General features: G+C 45.4%; 1 protein-coding gene across 3 annotated transcripts in view; it reads right to left on the bottom strand.

Moving 5' to 3' along the window:
- Positions 1-17,183, bottom strand: part of ATP2C1 (ATPase secretory pathway Ca2+ transporting 1) — a 117,659-nt gene that overhangs the window by 70,912 nt on the left and 29,564 nt on the right. Inside the window, exon 2 of one of the 3 annotated variants that reach the window (XM_039523303.1) lies at positions 17,015-17,159. The exons of the other annotated variants lie outside the window; for them this stretch is intronic. Coding sequence (XP_039379237.1) covers positions 17,015-17,020 — 6 coding nt within the window. The 5' untranslated portion in view covers positions 17,021-17,159. The remainder of the gene's footprint in view (positions 1-17,014; positions 17,160-17,183) is intronic. 3 annotated transcript variants of the gene reach the window in all.

Genomic DNA, 17,183 nt, shown 5'->3' with positions numbered 1-17,183 from the left:
AGGACATTTATGAAGTCCTTGGAGGTGAACTGTCTCCAATTCAACAGGTTAATTGTTAATATTTGGAGGATTTTCTTGCTATGCTGTATTACGGCTTGTCTAAACTGGCAATTCACAGCGCTGCAACTTTCTCGCTCAGGGGTGTGAAAAAATACCCCTCTGAATGCAGCAAGCCACACTCCCAGCACTGGTAGAAGTGGGATTTTTAGAGAGCTCTTCCCCAGTGCTGCACCGCAACCACACTAGCCACATTAAAGCACTGCCACATAGTTAATGAAATATTAAAATATTTAAAAAATTAAATTGACTGTTAGCCAGGTCAACATGAGAATATTGGCTTCTGCAGCTAACTCAGTCATCTTCACCTTCATTTTCCTGTTTGTTTTTCTTTTCCAGATTATGAACAAACAAGCTTTCCTGCTTTTTCAGGTCCCAAACAATCTCTCAATTTGGAATGAATTAGTCCAAAGGAATTCGTCTACACCAGCAGAAAAAGCTACTGCTGTTAAAACTGAGATTATCACTCCAACAGTCTCTGAAACCAGCTGTTTACGTGACTTCCACCAGTTCACTCGTCTGACTTTCTTTAAAACATCATCAGCAAACATATATTTCTTGAATGGCTCTTATTCCCAAACTGGGTCTATTTTACGTCCTGCTGCCATTATAGGTTTTCCCTTCTAGTGAGAATGGTATGGTAGATCTCAAATCAATGAAGGCTACACTCGGAAAGATCTCAAGACTTCTGGAACATGCTGCTCAAACAGTTTCACTTTTGTTTCTACTGACTGTCCCTGCCTTCTCACATTTGTCTCCAAACTTCTTCTCCTTGTCCAGATCTATTCTGCCCCCAACAATCTTCTATTCACTTAACTTTTTGAAACTGTGTACTTTTAGGCCTGGTCTACACTTTAATTCGAACTAACCGCGCACCCGTCCACACCACGAAGCCATTTAATTCGACCTAGACGGCTCTTTAGTTCGAATTCTGTACTCCTCCCCGACGAGGGGAGTAGCGCTAAATTCGACATGGCTATGTCAAATTAGGCTAGGTGTGGATGCAAATCGAACTTAGTAGCTCCAGGAGCTATCCCACAGTGCACCACTCTGTTGACGCTCTGGACAGCAGTCCGAGCTTCGATGTTCTGACCAGCCACACAGGAAAAGCCTTGGGAAAATTTGAATTCCTTTTCCTGTCTGGACAGTTTGAATCTCATTTCGTGGTTGGACATCGGGGCGAGCTCAGCAACACCGGCAGCAATGCAGAGCTCTCCAGCAGAGGAGTTCATGTAATCTCTGAATAGAAAGAGGGACCCAGCATAGACTGACCAGGAAGTCTTGGATCTGATCGGTGTGTGGGGCAAGGAGTCTGTGCTTTCGGAGCTGCACTCCAAAAAACAGAATGCAAAGACCTACAAGAAGGTCTCCAAAGCCATGAGAGACAGAGGATACAGGCGGGATGCAACGCAGCGCCGCGTGAAGATCAAGGACCCCAGACAAGGCTACCAAAAAATCAAAGCGCCAACGGACGATACGGAGCCTGCCACCACTGCCCCACCAGTGACCATGGACTCTGACGATGGGACAGTGTCGACGGCCAGTTCCTCGGCGATGTTCGCGGACGGGGAAGATGAGGAAGGGTTTGTGGAGGACGAGGCAGGCGACAGCGCTTACAACGCTGGTTTCCCCGACAGCCAGGATCTCTTCATCACCGTCACGGAGATCCCCTACCAACCCTCCCCAGCCATTAACCCGGACCCTGAATCAGGGGAAGGAACAGTCGGTAAGTGCTTTAAACATGTAAACTTTTATTCTTAATATAACAGGAATCTGAAGTATGTGAAAAGGAGGTCTCTATATATATGGGGATAGAACAGAAATCCTCCTGGGAGATCTCCACGAAGCTCTCCTGGAGGTAATCGAAAAGCCTCCGCAGGAGGTTCCTGGGGAGAGCTGCCTTATTGGGTGCTCCATGGTAGCACACTTTTCCGTGCCAGGCTTTCATGAGGTACTCAGGGAGCATTGCCTCCCCGAGCACAGCTGCATAGGGCCCTGGTTTGTGCTGGCTTTCACGCAGCATGTGCTCTCTATCTCCTTCATTGACCGTCCTCAGGGTGATCTCGCTCGGAGACTCCTGCATCTAATTAGGGGAATTACTGTAATGTTACGCCTGGTCCAAAGTATTTTTAAAACATCTCCGGACAGACGGCGTAGCAGAGAGTCAGCACGCTGCTGCGTGACAAGCGTAACGGAAAGCCAAAGAATCAAGTGGACGCTCATGGAGGGAGGGGGGACTGAGGACGCAAGGTATCCCACAGTTCCTGCTGTCTCAGAAAAGCATTTGCATTCTTGGCTGAGCTCCAAATGCTTCTAGGGTCAAACACAGTGTCCGCAGTGGGTCAGGGCATAGCTCGGCAATTTACGCACCCCCCCACCCACCCCCAGAAGTGAAAGGGAAAACAATCCTCTGTTGACTCTTTTACATGTCACCCTATCTTTACTGAATGCTGCAGATAGATGCGATGCTGCAGCACTCAACACCAATATCCTTGCCCCCCCCACCGCGCCATGGGTGGCTGACGGTACAGTATGACTGATATCCATAGTCATCATCAGCCTATTGGCACATGGGGCAGTACAAAAGGACTGGTAACCATGCCGACTAGCATTCGTTAGGTCGATCAAGGGCGCCTGCTCTTAATTTTTCCTGGTAGATGGTGCAGTATGGCTGGTAACCATCATCCTAGCAACAGGGGGCTGAGCTCCATCAGCCCCCACCCTTCATGTGTAAAGAAAAGATTCAATTGCCCCTGGACTAGCAGAGGGATGCTGGGCTCCTCTCCTCCACACTCCTTAATGTCCTATCTGGACTATCATAGCAACTGGAGGCTGCCTTCCACTCATTTCTCACTAACAAGTCACTGTGTCTTATTCCTGCATTCTTTATTACTTCATCACACAAGTGGGGGGGGGGGGGGACGGGGACGACAATGCTATGGTAGCCCAGGAAGGCTGGGGGAAGAACGGAATGAACAGGTGGGGTTGTTGCAGGAGCACCCCCTGTGAATAGCATACAGCTCATAATTTATGCAGGATCTGACACAGAGCAGCTGTGCTCTCTGGTTCTCTGATACAGTGGTTCTCTAGTACACTTGCCCATATTCTAGGCAGGACTGATTCTATTTTTAGATACCAAAAAGGAGGGATTGACTCAGGGAGTCGTTCCCAATTTTGGCTTTTGCGCCCCGGCTGATCTCAGCAGCAAATGGTGCAGTGCAAAAGGACTGGTAACCATGATCATCTTATTACCAATTTATGGTATGGTAGATGGTACAGTATGGCTGGTAACCATCTCTGCTGTCATGCAAAAGCATGCTGCTGTGTAGCGCTGCTGGACCGCTTCTGTCAGTGGCATCTAGTACACATACGGTGACAGGCACAAAAGGCAAAACAGGCTCCATGGTTGCCATGCTGTGGCGTCTGCCAGGGCAATCCAGGGAAAACGGGCTTGAAATGATTGTCTGCCGTTGCTTTCCCTGAGGAAGGGATGACTGACGACATTTACCCAGAACCACCCGCGAAAATGGTTTTTGCCCCATCAGGCACTGGGATCTCAACCCAGAATTCACAGAGACAGACTAGACTGTGTTCATTGTTCGCAAAAATGTATCTTTGCAAGGAATTCACTCCCTTTTTCCCATCACACAGCTTCGACTGTCTCCAGACCTGCCACAGCATCCCCCTCACAGAGGCTAGCAAAGATTAGGCGGCGAAAGAAAAAGACACGGGATGAGATGTTCGCTGAACTTATGGGGTGCTCCCGAGACGAGGCGGACCAGCAGAGCCAGTGGAGGGAGACCCTCTCTCTGTACCAGCGCTCACACAGCGAACGGGAGGAGAGGTGGCGTGAAGACGACAAGCAGGCGACTCAAACGCTGCTTGGACTAATGAGGGAGCAAACGGACACGCTCCGGTGCCTTGTGCATGTTCTGCAGGACCGCAGGCAGGAGGACAGAGCCCCCCTGCAGTGTATCTGCAACCGCCCTCCCCCGCCACAAAGTCGCATACCCCCTTCACCCAAAATAACCAGAAGGAGGGGCGCCAGGGGCCGTGAAAACTGTCACTGCACCCCAGAGGAGTGCTCAAGTACCCAAAAGTTCTCATACCCTAAATTTTGAGAAGTCCTTTCCTTCCCGCCTCACCCAAGCCCCCGTCCCAGTTTCATCCCCTGTCTAGTTGATAATAAAAAATACTTTTCTGTTAATTACTGTTTCCGTCATGTTCTTTTAGAGGAGACTGTGTTTGAAGGGGGGTAAGAGGGTTGGTAATTGGACAGGACAATCACCTTTACCAGGGTACAGACACGGGGGCAGGATCAGCAGCAGGTCACACACACAGTGCAGTCAGCAGGCACCCTGGTCAGTATGGGAGGTGGTTTGCAGGTTCTGTGTGGGTGGGTGGGGGGGCGGGTACGTGACTTTGTAGCGGGGGAGGGGGGTTACAGATCTCATGCAATGGTCCCTGTCCTGGACCACAGAGCCACGCAGCAGAGGAATCTGTATCCGTCCTCTCCCGCTGCAAGGCCACGTAGCCCCCACACACAGAGTCCCAAAAAGGAGGGATGGCAGGCTCCATTGAAACAACCAGTCCGGCACTGCAGACTGCTCTGGGAGCAGGAGCCTGTCATTCCTCGAGTTTAGAGGTGATCTTTACATCACCGCACACCCTACCCAGCACAGTCCGCATCCCAGTTTCAACCCTTTAACGCAAAGTCATCAATAAGGAAACCTTTGTACAGTTACAGTGGAACATGTATTTTATTTTTAAACGTGTGTTGGAAGTGGGGGTAACGGGTGAACGGGTATGTAACTGCAGATGCTAGTCAACAGTAACTTGGTAAAGAAACAGGGGCAGGTTCAGCTTCTCTGTAAAGAAACTGAACAGTCACAGGTCACGCTGCTTGCTGGTACTTGAAGAGTTCCTTGTCACTGTGCAAGGTGCCTGCATAGGGCTTCACAAGCCAGGGCATTAGCGGGTAGGCTGGGTCCCCAACGATCACTATAGGCATCTGCACATCCCCAAGAGTTTTGTGGTCCGGGAAGAAACTACCTTCCTGCAGGCGTCTAAACAGAGCAGAGTTCCTGAAAACACATGCGTCATGAACTTTGCCTGGCCACCCGACGTTGATGTTGGTAAAACGTCCCCCATGGTCCACCAGTGCTCGCAGTACCATTGAAAAGTAGCCCTATTTCTCAGCAGCTGACTGTGGAAGAGGTGGACGATAAAGTGCGGGGAGTTGACAACGGCCATAACTGCAGCGGGCTCCGTGCTCGCAGTGCTGTGGTGCCCGCGCTGTCACTGAGCAGAAAAGTGCACGAACAGATTGCCCGCAGGCGCTTTCGGGGAGGGAGGGAGGGCGAGCGTGATTGACGGTTCAATGATGACAGTTACCCAAAACCACCCTCGACATATTTTTCCCCCAGCATGCATTGGGGGGAAATACCAGAATTCCAATGGGCAGCGGGGAGTGCGGGAACTGTGAGATAGCTTCCCACAGTGCACCGCTTCCAAAGTCGACGCTGGCCCCGTTACTGTGGACTCACACAGTTGAATTAGTGTATTTAGTTTGGAAACACAAATTCGACTTCATGAGGTCGATTCCACAAATTCGACTTAAGTTGATTCGAAATAGTCTTGTAGTGTAGACATACCCTTAGAGAGTTAAGGGATTGACTCCGAGTACACAAATTTGCAGAGGGACAATAGGGTTGAGGTCTTATTTCTCACCTCTATATATTATTTATTTAAAAACATTTTTGCTGTTAACAAGCATGTTCTCTCTGGAGAGACAAATCCACAGTTTGAGAACTACAAAATTATGCAGCTCTGATGGCATCTTATAGACTGAGCACTGAGTCCCATTGGGTAGATAGAAAGATTAACCTAAATCTATACAGAAGCCCCTAGAACCCCATAAGATTGAGTTCCAATAGTTCATGATTAGGAACCCATTTACAAAAATTTTTAAACATAATATATTGTCTCGTACTATAGAATTAGAATTTATAATCCCCATTCCATGAGATCTTTGAGCTACAATGTATCTTAATTAAAAAAAACTCTATTTTTATTTAAATAGGTTTTTCCTCAAAGCACTTTATAAATAAAAAATCCAAACTAAATAGGATTTTTTTGATTTTGTAAAAAAAAAAAAATTGATTTTTTTAAATCTACCCTGCAAAGTGAGGGGGGGGGGGAACATACCCTGAAGCAGAACATGAGCATGCAAGGACATTCTTATAAAGAGTGGGAAAGTTGTGCACTCGGTTCAAGAACAGATTCTCTAGTATAGGTAAGACAAACCACTGAAAATCCACAAAACATTATTCTCTGGGTTCCGTATTATGTGGCTACTTTGCAAATCTCCTGAATGCTGACACACTCCTCAAGGAAAGCAAACATCTCCCAAATAAAGATGCCTTAATACAAATATGGAGTCACGGACATATTAAAGAATAAGAGTGACAGATACATTTAAACTGAACCTCATCCTCCATATCTGTTCTGAGTGCCTTCGTGTGTGGAATACAGCTGAATTTTTTGAAGATTTCAAAACATATTCAAGGTCATTGTCTAAAGTCTTTCAGCACACAGGAAAAAGTCTACTATGGTACCCTTAAGGCTTGCTCTTCAAGGTTGAAAGTTGGCACCAGAGCAGCTGAGAATGCACTGAGGTGCTCACTGAAAGGCTTTACTGGTTGCCAGTATACCTGAGCACAGAACGAACGACAAAGCCAGCCATGGTTCTTTCCCATTGTCTGTCATTTTGGGGTTTTAGAGAAGCAACATGTGAGACAACCAAGCTACTAATCAAACACACTGAAAGACAGACAGGAGATAAGAACAAGAAACAGTGCACTAAGTACTTGTTGAAAGATCTGGAAAATGTCAAATATTCTGCCAGAAACCAAGACTGAGACAATGTTGAGAGCAGAGGTGATGTTTTGGGGACAGAACATTGATAGTAGAAGAGTGCAGGTGATGGTACTTTTCCACTAGACTGTCAGTGGTATGTGTCTGTGGCTAGTTACGATTCACTTAGGACATTTTGGAAGTACAGGGGATTAAAATATTTTAGTCAGTTCTCTTGAATCACTGGGAGCTAGTTATCACTTGCTGTGAAGTGATCTTTGGAGGAGATGATCAGACCAGGAAAGAAGAACATTTTTTGTGGCCCCCCCAATAGTCTCTTCCTACACCACACAATATATAAAGCAGCAATTTGTTTCTCTCAGATTAAAGGTGTTACTGTAAGTGCAAACATTAAGCCTCTACATTCCAATGATTATACACGTTTTACAAATGTGTACGCTTGAACTGCAGTACATAAAATTGTATTAGAACTAGACAGCTTGCAAACAGAAATGAGTTTATATATTGGCATGTGTGCAATTCAGTTTAAACTAAAGGATTAAACTGAAGAAAAAATACTGTTAATGTAAAACTGAAATGGCTTGCAAATAATAAATGGTCTTCTACTACATGGTAACTAGAAAGTAGGTAGTCTTGTTATTAATATTTCTAAACCATCAGCTGTACCCTTGACAACCACACAGCTTCAATTACTTTTAATATATACTAAAAACAACATACCATATATACTCGTTCATAAGCTGACCCCCGTAAGATAGTTAGGTAAAAATAGCAAAAACTGTATGACCCTTTCATAAGCCGAAGTTTGCCAACCCCTGCTATATTTTAAAAGCTGGCATCACAAGAAACACTCAAAAGTTTTGCTATAATTATTTTAATGTAATCTAACAAAAAACCTGTTATAACTACTGAATATGTATTCACCTTCAGAATTAGTCAATATTTAAAAATCAGCCACTTCCCACAGCTCCCATTGGCTGGGAACGGAAAACCACAGCCACAGGGCACTGAGGGGCTCCGTGTCAGCAGACACTCCAGGTAAACAAAATGACAATGCATTAGATATTCAATTCAATGATTCCATAGAGTTTAAAATAATCAAATTTTGGTGTAGACCCGTTTATACACTGACCCCCTGCTCTTTGATGCGTCACTTTTTTACCAAAAATATTCAGCTTATGAACAAGTATATACGGTACTCAAGCAACTTTTTATTACAGCTTACAATGCCTAGGAAAGCAGCAAAGAATCCTGTGGCACCTTATAGACTAACAGACGTTTTGCAGCATGAGCTTTCGTGGGTGAATACCCACTTCTTCAGATGCAATGCCTAGGAATAATTTTCAGAACACCGAACTGACATTCTTTTAACATTAGTTTGCTGCAAAATTAGCCTACTTATGGCAACAAGTTTTCCTACAGATGTTGAGCTAAAAAAAGTTAGTGTATTCAATACAGTTTTCTGAGAGCTGAACACTGAATAAAGGAAGAGCAGTAAATTTCCCTTTTAATATGGTTTACAAAACAGGTCATAAATGAGTTAAATATGGATTCCCCCCCCCGAAGTTTATGCCTTCATTACTGAAGCTTTTTTCTTTTCTTCAAGGACACATCTACACACACATTGCTGCAGCTGTACTGATGCAGCAGTCTGGTGAAGATGGTCTATGCTGATGGAAGAGAGCTCTCCTATTGGCATAATAAAACTACCTCCAGAAACAGAAGATGCTATGTCAGCGAGAGATGCTCTCTCACCGGAATAGCCCTGTGCATACAAGCGCTTACATTGGTTTAACTTATGTCACTCAGGGAGGTTGTTTATTCACAACCCTTAGCGACATAACTTATGCTGACAAACTGTAGTGTAGACATAGCCCAAGATGTGGGGAAGGGATAGCTCAGTGGTTTGAGCACTGGCCTGCTAAACCCAGGGTTGTGAGTTCAATCCTTGAGGGGGCCACTTAGGGATCTGGGGCAAAAATTGGTCCTGCTAGTGAAGGCAGGGGGCTGGACTCAATGACCTTTCAAGGTCCCTTCCAGTTCTAGGAGATTGGTATATCTCCAATTATTACCTTATTACCCACATTGGTCCTTCTAGGCCACTCAAGCCACAATTACTAGATGTCTTTCCCCCACACACACACACACTTTATGATCACATCATGTCACCATCTCTGAATTCCTCTACCAGCTCACCCTGTCCTACTGAAAATGAAAGTCTATCTTCAGCTTCAAGATCCTGCAGCATTCCATTCTGGTCTACATGTATAATTTTAGCTTGTGTTCTTCCCCACAACTCATCAGGGTCATATTTACAAATCACCTCCACCCTCTCCTATTTCACCACTTCTGGTTTTTGTTTTTTTTAACAATTGCTTCCTGCTATGCACAAAATGCCTCTCATATCCTGGTATACCAAGCAACCACTCTCTCGCCACAACCTCTGTGTTGTCTTGTAGTATACAAATTAAGACAAGCTTCATAGTTTTTGCTATAATTTCTGTAATTTGTTAACATGGCTATCATTAAATTTAAACTACTGTGATTAGTGAACCAGTTAAATTAGGAATCTTGTAGAAGTGCAGATATAATTAGTCTGCCATTCTATTTCTATGCTATATCCTTAGTCCGCTGTATTTCAACCCTATTTTACTCCTAGGAGAATTCTGCACCACTGTGCAACACAAAATTTTGCAGAAATTAACGTTCACACAATTTCCTTTCCCTCACAGAAATGGGCTGCAGTGCTGCTAGCCACCACTAGGGGCCACTGGACTTGGCAGAGCCCAGCTTGCACATAGAAGACACTGCTGGGGGGAGGGAGAGGGAGCTAAATGATTCCTGGTAGCTGCAGTTCCCAGCATGCACCAAGGGAAGGAGAGGGCGGTACACAGAAAACTCTGTGCAAGCCTGGGACTGAAACAGCCTGATGCTCACCCTCCTGATCCCTGGGGAGGGGAGAGGGGTGTCTGGGCAGGGGACAGACACACCACACAGCTGGGATCTGGGTGTGGGGGGGTGCAGCTGAGCTCTGGGCAGGGAGGGAAGGGGGCAGAAAAACAATCTGGGTTATCATACAGGTTTACGGAATGCTTGTGTAAGTCGGGGAGCATCTGTATCACTTGTCAGCATGACTGATCCCAAATAGAGATTATAGCTTGACCTCAGAACAGGATGAAGACGTTCAACTTGGGTAACTGAACAATAACCCTGGGTTCCTTTCTTCTTTCCTAGCATTTAGTTGTATATCGAGATTTCTACACCATGCCTATGTCTGCCAAAAAGGGTGTTACAGTTTGTTGCAGAATGGTGAAAAATTGTGCGAATAAAGTCAAAGACTACAGAGATGAACCAGAATGGTTAGTTTTACAGAAACCTGCATTCCTTTCTCTCTAGTTTAGCAACAATCCAGAGTGTTAGCACATTCAGATTAGTTTGGTCAAAATCTTATAACAAGATAGATGGCAAAAAAAAAAGAGTTGGTAAAAGTGCATCTGTATCCAAGGGCAGGTACAAGAAAGTGGATAAGCCTAACTAGTTCATAGGCTTGTGTTGTTCTACATGTGGAATTGCAAGCTTTTTATTTTGAACAGTATATGACTAAGGAATAAGTATTTGCTTATGAAGTGAATTTTGTATTACGTTCTGTGCTCCATGATTAATTTTTTTTGGGGGGTGGGGGGGCGCAGAGGGGAGTTTTCCTCACCTCCCTGATTGGGGTTGGGGGGTGGTAGTGTTTTTCTTGAGCTGGATAAAAAGTGTATCAGATTAGCGTTCCTTATCCTCCAACTAACTGGGAAACATCTGGAGCTTCGTCTCAAGCCTCAGCTTAAACATTCCTAGTTTGTCAACCTCAATACAAGAGATGGAGGCACAAGCAAGGTCCTGGGACAACACTGGTGGGAATCCCAGCTTCTGGGAACACTTGATTTCTCATTCACTTTGACCCCATTAGGGAATTAAAAATGGGGAAATTTATTTAATGTTGTCTTCCCGGAAGCATACTTGTATGTTAATACATCATTGCTTACCAAAACTGAGTTTGCAGAGGGTAATGTCAATTAGTAGAACAATGTTTTCACTTTCAAAGGTGAACCATTTAAACTCACTGATCTGACTAATAAAACCCACTCTCAAGACCCAAAGTAGTAGTGTTTCAGAGCAAGACCTTATTAAACAAATTTAATATCCTTTTTCCAAAATGTAAAACTAAGGTTTTAGTTCTAACTGCAATCTTTACTCACATTTCTCTCCTAGAAATGATATTAAGTGCTACTTCAGATGGGAAGCTAGAAGAGCTGCTAAAATGAAAGCTCCTAGTATCTAGCTGTTTAAAAAAAAAAAAGTGTTGACCAGGATAGAAAAGGAAGATGAGCTCACCCAGCACAAGGAAGAGTGGGGAGGGAAAGGGACGAGAACAGCAGATGTGCAAACAAGAAAATAGATGCTTATTAACAGAACCACTTGTCAAACTTCTGGAAGAGCTAATTCAAAGACTGAAAAGTGAAAGGAAGAACAGGAACAGGACAATAAAAAAATTGAGGTGGTTACCTCTCTCTGTGTACTGTCCCATTTCCATAAATACCATGGCTTACACAATTACTTCAATCCCTGAACACTTGCTTCCCCATTCACATTTCACAACATAGATGTTAAATGACTTGCACTTAAAGAATTAGTTTAATTTAAAAACTGATATTATAAAATATCACTTAGAATAAACAATACATATCTTTCTGGATCAGACTTCCTTTTATCTCAGGTATGTCACTCATTTCCCCTGCCTGCACCTCAGTTTCTCTCACTAATCTTAAGGCAGATGAGATACGTGTAGCATCACTCATACTATAATACCACCATCTATCTCTTATATAGCGCTTGACAAAGCCTTGAATATCAAGACTGTCCCTAGAAAAGTTGGGAAATCTGGTCACCCGAATTTCAAAGCACTACACTGTTTTTTAATGCATCTGTCCTCACGAAGTAAGACTGTACTGTATTAGTTACTGGCTCAGTAATGCAATTGCTTATGAGATATCTTGGCAGCAAGAACAAAACAGGTTTGGCATTTCTTAAATTAATTCAGAAAATAAATCAGAGCTGATGGCAGACAGAAAGTGTGTATTAACACAGCAAGTGTTAGCTATCTAAATTTAACAGAGTTGAAGCTGTTCATCTTTTAAGATGCCGCCTTTTTTCCAGAAGTTAAAACTACATTTTAAAGTGGAAGTATCATTAAGCTTACATGTTTTACTAATTTATTCCTATAGATATTCTCCTCACTGTGAATTGATTAAGAAATCCCCTTCTCATGCAACTAATGTTTAGAAAAGTTAGAATCATAGAATATCAGGATTGGAAGGGACCACAGGAGGTCATCTAGTCCAACCCCCAGCTCAAAGCAGGACCAATCCCCAGACAGATTTTTGCCCCAGATCCTTCAAGGATTGAACTCACAACCCTGGGTTTAGCAGGCCAATGCTCAAACCACTGAGCTATCCCTCCCTCCACATGACCCTTCCTAAAGTTCCCTCCAGTGACTAATTCTGGCAGGGTGGGACCCACAACAAGGCAACGATCAATTCCCCTTCAATAGCCATTCCCACCTCCCCAAGTCTTGTGTCTCAGTGGTGGTAATGGGTAGGAGAAGGGATAATTGGGACTTCTGCATAGATATACGCTTGATTTAACTCTGCATAGATATATGCTTGATCTACTCAGTCCATTGGGGTCAAGTTTCCTCCCCAGACTCACTCAGGAAGGTGGGGCTACTCCCCCAGCCCTGTCTGGAGAGGGAACAGGGAAACTCCCTAGGCCTAATGGGGGAAAGGGGAGGGGTCATGCCAGGAGCAGGGAGGGAGTCTGCACTGCTCAGCAGGCCCGACCAGGGGCTGGTCTGGTGTTGGGGGCACAGGCTGAGGCTGGCCCCAGGTCGAACTCTACAGTGTAAGAGAGATAACAAAAATAAGGCTTATAATTTTTGTATCGATTTCTAGCATACAGGATTCAGGCTGGATAAACACTTGCTTTTACACTTACCTGCATTCAACTGATAATGTAATTTTCATCTTTTTTACACTCAGTCTCAATAGTCTCAATTTTTAAACAAATTAGGTATTTCTTTACAATAAAAATATGTTTGAAATGCAGATTACTGAAGAAAATCAATGCAACAAGCTAACTAGGGTTCCAAATGGGTAGTCTATGTCCTACTATGAGGTGTTCTCTAGCATACATTCCCTGCCGTTCCACATTAATGCTCTTCAATTAGAGTACAGTACTCCTTTAGAAGACTCAATTAAAATGTTAAATTCCATATAAGAAACTCATTAACAATATCAAAGTGGCAAAGTAGAACTCTCAGTTCTCAAAGTAATGAACTAAAAGATTTTTTTTTTTTTTTTTAGGACTTTGTACAGGCTAAAACCTACAAGTGGCTCAAGTGCCACTGCAAATTTCTGACAGTTTTCAGAGTAGCAGCAATGCCCCTCTGCCATGTACATTGGCCAAACTGGACAGTCTCTATGCAAAAGAATAAATGGACACAAATCTGACATCAGGAATCATAAAATTCAAAAACCAGTAGGAGAACACTTCAACCTCTCTGGCCATTCAGTAACAGATTTAAAGGTGCCACTTTTGCAACAGAAAAGCTTCAAAAACAGACTCCAAGGAGAAACTGCTGAACTTGAATTGATATGCAAACTAGATACTATCAATTTAGGTTTAAACAGAGACTGGGAATGGCTGAGCCATTACACACATTGAATCTATTTCCCACATGTTAAGTATCCTCACAGCTTCTTGTCAAACTGTCTTAAATTGGCTAAGTTTTTTTCTCCTGCTGACAACAGTTCATCTTAGTTAGCCTCAGAGTTGGTTGGGCAACTCCCACCTTTTCATGTTCTCTGTATTTATACATCTCCTCACTATATGTTCCATTCTATGCGTCTGATGAAGTGGGCTGTAGCCCACGAAAGCTTATGCTCAAATAAATTTGTTAGTCTCTAAGGTGCCACAAGTACTGATGTTCTTTTTGCAAACTTTTGTGGTTCTGCAATCACTATCTTGTTTTTAAAATAATTTCTCCCGTTGCTGCCTGAAAGACCAACACAACCAAGAGAAACTAACTACACACAGTTCAGACAAAATGAGGAAGAAAAAACAGCACTCCTGTCAATTTAGAGACTTTTTTTTTTTAAAGTCTATCATAACAGTCTCATGAATCCATTCCATTGTGAGTAGAATTCATCTTGATTTTGGAGTTAGCACTATTTTCTTAGCTTTAAATAGAAGTTTCTCCAGAATCACAACCTGTAGAAGTCAGAAGAAAAAAAAAAAGATCTAAGTTCAGCTGAAGCTGAAGGAAACTCCAAAACCACAAATATACCTATCCAAAACCTGCAGAGGATCCAGACGTCAGAGACAAGTTTTGACACACTGACTTTGTCATGAACTATAACAGGGATTCTCAGCCCAGGGTGAGGGAAGGTGTCAGTGTTTCAGGGACCACAACCATGCTGCTCTAGGTCAGTGGTTTTCAAACTGTGGGTCACATCCAAGTACTGGTTGTGGTGGCTCTCGCCAGCACTGCAGACCATGCTGTTAAAAGCCCCATCAGCAGTGCTGCCGGGCTAAGGCAGGCTAGTTCCTACTTGTTCCAACACCACGCTGTGTCCTGGAAGCGGACAACAGCAGGTCCGGCTCCTACGCAGGGGGCCATGGGGCTTCGCATGCTGCCCCCGCCCTGAGCAGCAGCTCCGCACTACCATTGGCTAATTCCCTGCCAATGGGAGCTGGGGGGCGGAGGGGCAGTGCCTGCAAGCGAGAGCCAAGTGGAGCTGCTTGCGCGCCTCCTGCTAGTTGCTGACCTGCTGCGAGCCATTTCTGGGGTGCAGCACAGTCCACAGTGCCAGGACAGGTGGGAAACCTGTCTCTGTACCCCAGCTGCACCACTGACTGGGAGCCACCAGAGGTAAGTCCATGCCCCAACCCAATCTCCTGCCCAAGCCCTGAGCCCCTTCAAACCTGGAGCCCTCTCCTGCACCCCAAACCCCTCATCCCTGGCCCCACCCCCAAGCCTGCACCCCTAGCCCAGAGCCCTAATTCCCTCCCACACCTCAACCTTCTGCCCCAGCCCAAAGCCCCCTCCCACTCTGAACCCCTCATTCCCAGCCCCACCCTGCAGCCCTCACCCCAACCCCTCATCCCCAGATCTGTTGGGTCATGGGCATCCACAGTTTTCTTCAACTGGGTCACCAGAAAAAAAAAGCTGAAAACCACTGCTTTAGAGATTCTCAGCATAGCTAGCGGGATTCAGGGGAAGCAGCCGCTTCCCCTCAGAATGTTTTCAAAGAGCGCTGCCTGCCGGGCCAGTGCTGGCGGCAGCACAGCCAGAGGAGCCAAAGGGGGGGGAAGGGCCAGAGAAGCGAGGGCTCAGTGCGGCCCCAACATCACCGCAGCCACCTTCTGCGGCAGCGGCTCAGGGCTCGGCGGCCAAGCGCTCCCCGCCCCTTGCTAATATGGAGGGTGGAAAGAGGTGAAAGGGCCCGTCCCTTTAAGGCCACCTGGCTGGCGAGCCCCGCGTGGAGCGCACAGAGCGCCGGGGACAGGCGGCGGCGCAGGACGGAAGGCGAGCGGCAGGGGTCCGGTGCCTTGCACTGGGGGGTCTGGGCAAAGGGCTCCCCGGGGCCAGGCCCGCAGGGCAGGGGCGCAGGCCGTGCTGTCTGGACAGGGGACCCTGGCATGGCACAGGAGCCTGGAGTGGGGGGGATGGGACCCCGCGGGTGGGGCCGGGGGGGGCACAGCCCGGCAGGGGACACCTGCAGAGTGCGCTGGGCAGAAGAGACTCTCCTGGGGACGGGGGGGGGGGGGGGGGGGGTTAACCCCAACCCCGGGAAACCCACAGGAGTCCTGAGCCGGCCCCGCGGTTAATGGGGGGGAATGGGAGGAGTCAGGGGGCGTGGCCAGAGCCAAGGGAGGGCGCCTTTTTTATTTTTGCTGCCTCTACACTTAAAACCTGGCTACGCCACTGCTACTATGTAGTAATGTGCATGGGGGGTTCAAACTATAGGAAAGGTTGGGGTGGGTCATCACTGGACTATGACAACTATTAGTAGTTTATTACTGGAACAACTAGATGTTCTACCTAAAAGTGGCATGGTAACAAAGCAGCCTGTTTTTAGATCGACAAATTATATTATGTATGATGTTTCAAGATACTACGAACGGGAGATTCCTCAGTGCTGCATTTTCATAATCATCAGAACACCATAACGTCTGTTACTCAATTAGGAAAACAACAGAGTTTAAAGACTACTCTAATGACTTATTCACAATATGCAGAGGAAACCTGTTTTAACTCCATAAAACAGAACTACAATTATGCAATTTAAAGAAAAAACGTACACCTCTACGCCGATATAACGCTGTCCTTGGGAGCCAAAAACTCTTTCCGTGTTATAGGTGAAATCACGTTATATCGAACTTGCTTTGATCCACTGGAGTGCACAGCCCCACCCTCCCAGAGCGCTGCTTTACCGCATTATAGCCGAATTTGTGTTATAATGGGTCGCATTATATCGGGGTAGAGGTGTATTTCCAATTTTCAATATTAGTTCTCTCTCTAACTAAGGAGCTGGCAATCCAAATAACCACCAATGAAAGTATTCACTAGTTTTAGGACACCTGTTTAATTCATTATTTTCAAAGCAACTAAATGTGCATTTTCCAGTGTCAGTAAGACCACAGAGATCTACTTACTGTTACGACATTCTAGAGGAGAATTTATTTTACTATATTTTGCAGAGAATGAACAAAACAAAAAGTTTGCACCACAACTATGTTCAACAGATGTTGCCACAAAGATGATAGCTCTATGATGCATAAGGTATGATTGCAGAATAAGATGCAGCAACTCATAAAACCCTCAGCTACTAGATGACCATGTCAAAACAGTAGTGTAAACCTAGACTGGTGTACAAACAGCTGTATGACCTATCACCACCAAATCACATGCAAACCCCCACCACCTCTACCCTCTCTGGGCTCCAATGAAGTCAATGACTGATGAGAGTTTTACCTTCATTTTCCATCGAAACTGCAACTTGGGTTGTTAGTTACAAAGACTTTAGCAACAGCAGCACTGGAGCTGGCACAGAGAAGAGGGAGCCGCCCCAGATCCCAGGCAGTTACACAGCTCCCATTGCCCCCACCTGCAGCAACATCTGCAAGAGAAACGGGCGCTAGCA

This window comes from Mauremys reevesii, linkage group 2, assembly GCF_016161935.1.
Source record: "Mauremys reevesii isolate NIE-2019 linkage group 2, ASM1616193v1, whole genome shotgun sequence".
NCBI classification, from domain to species: Eukaryota; Metazoa; Chordata; order Testudines; family Geoemydidae; genus Mauremys; species Mauremys reevesii.
Note: the sequence above shows the minus strand (reverse complement) of the source record. Positions and strands in the feature narration are given on the sequence as shown.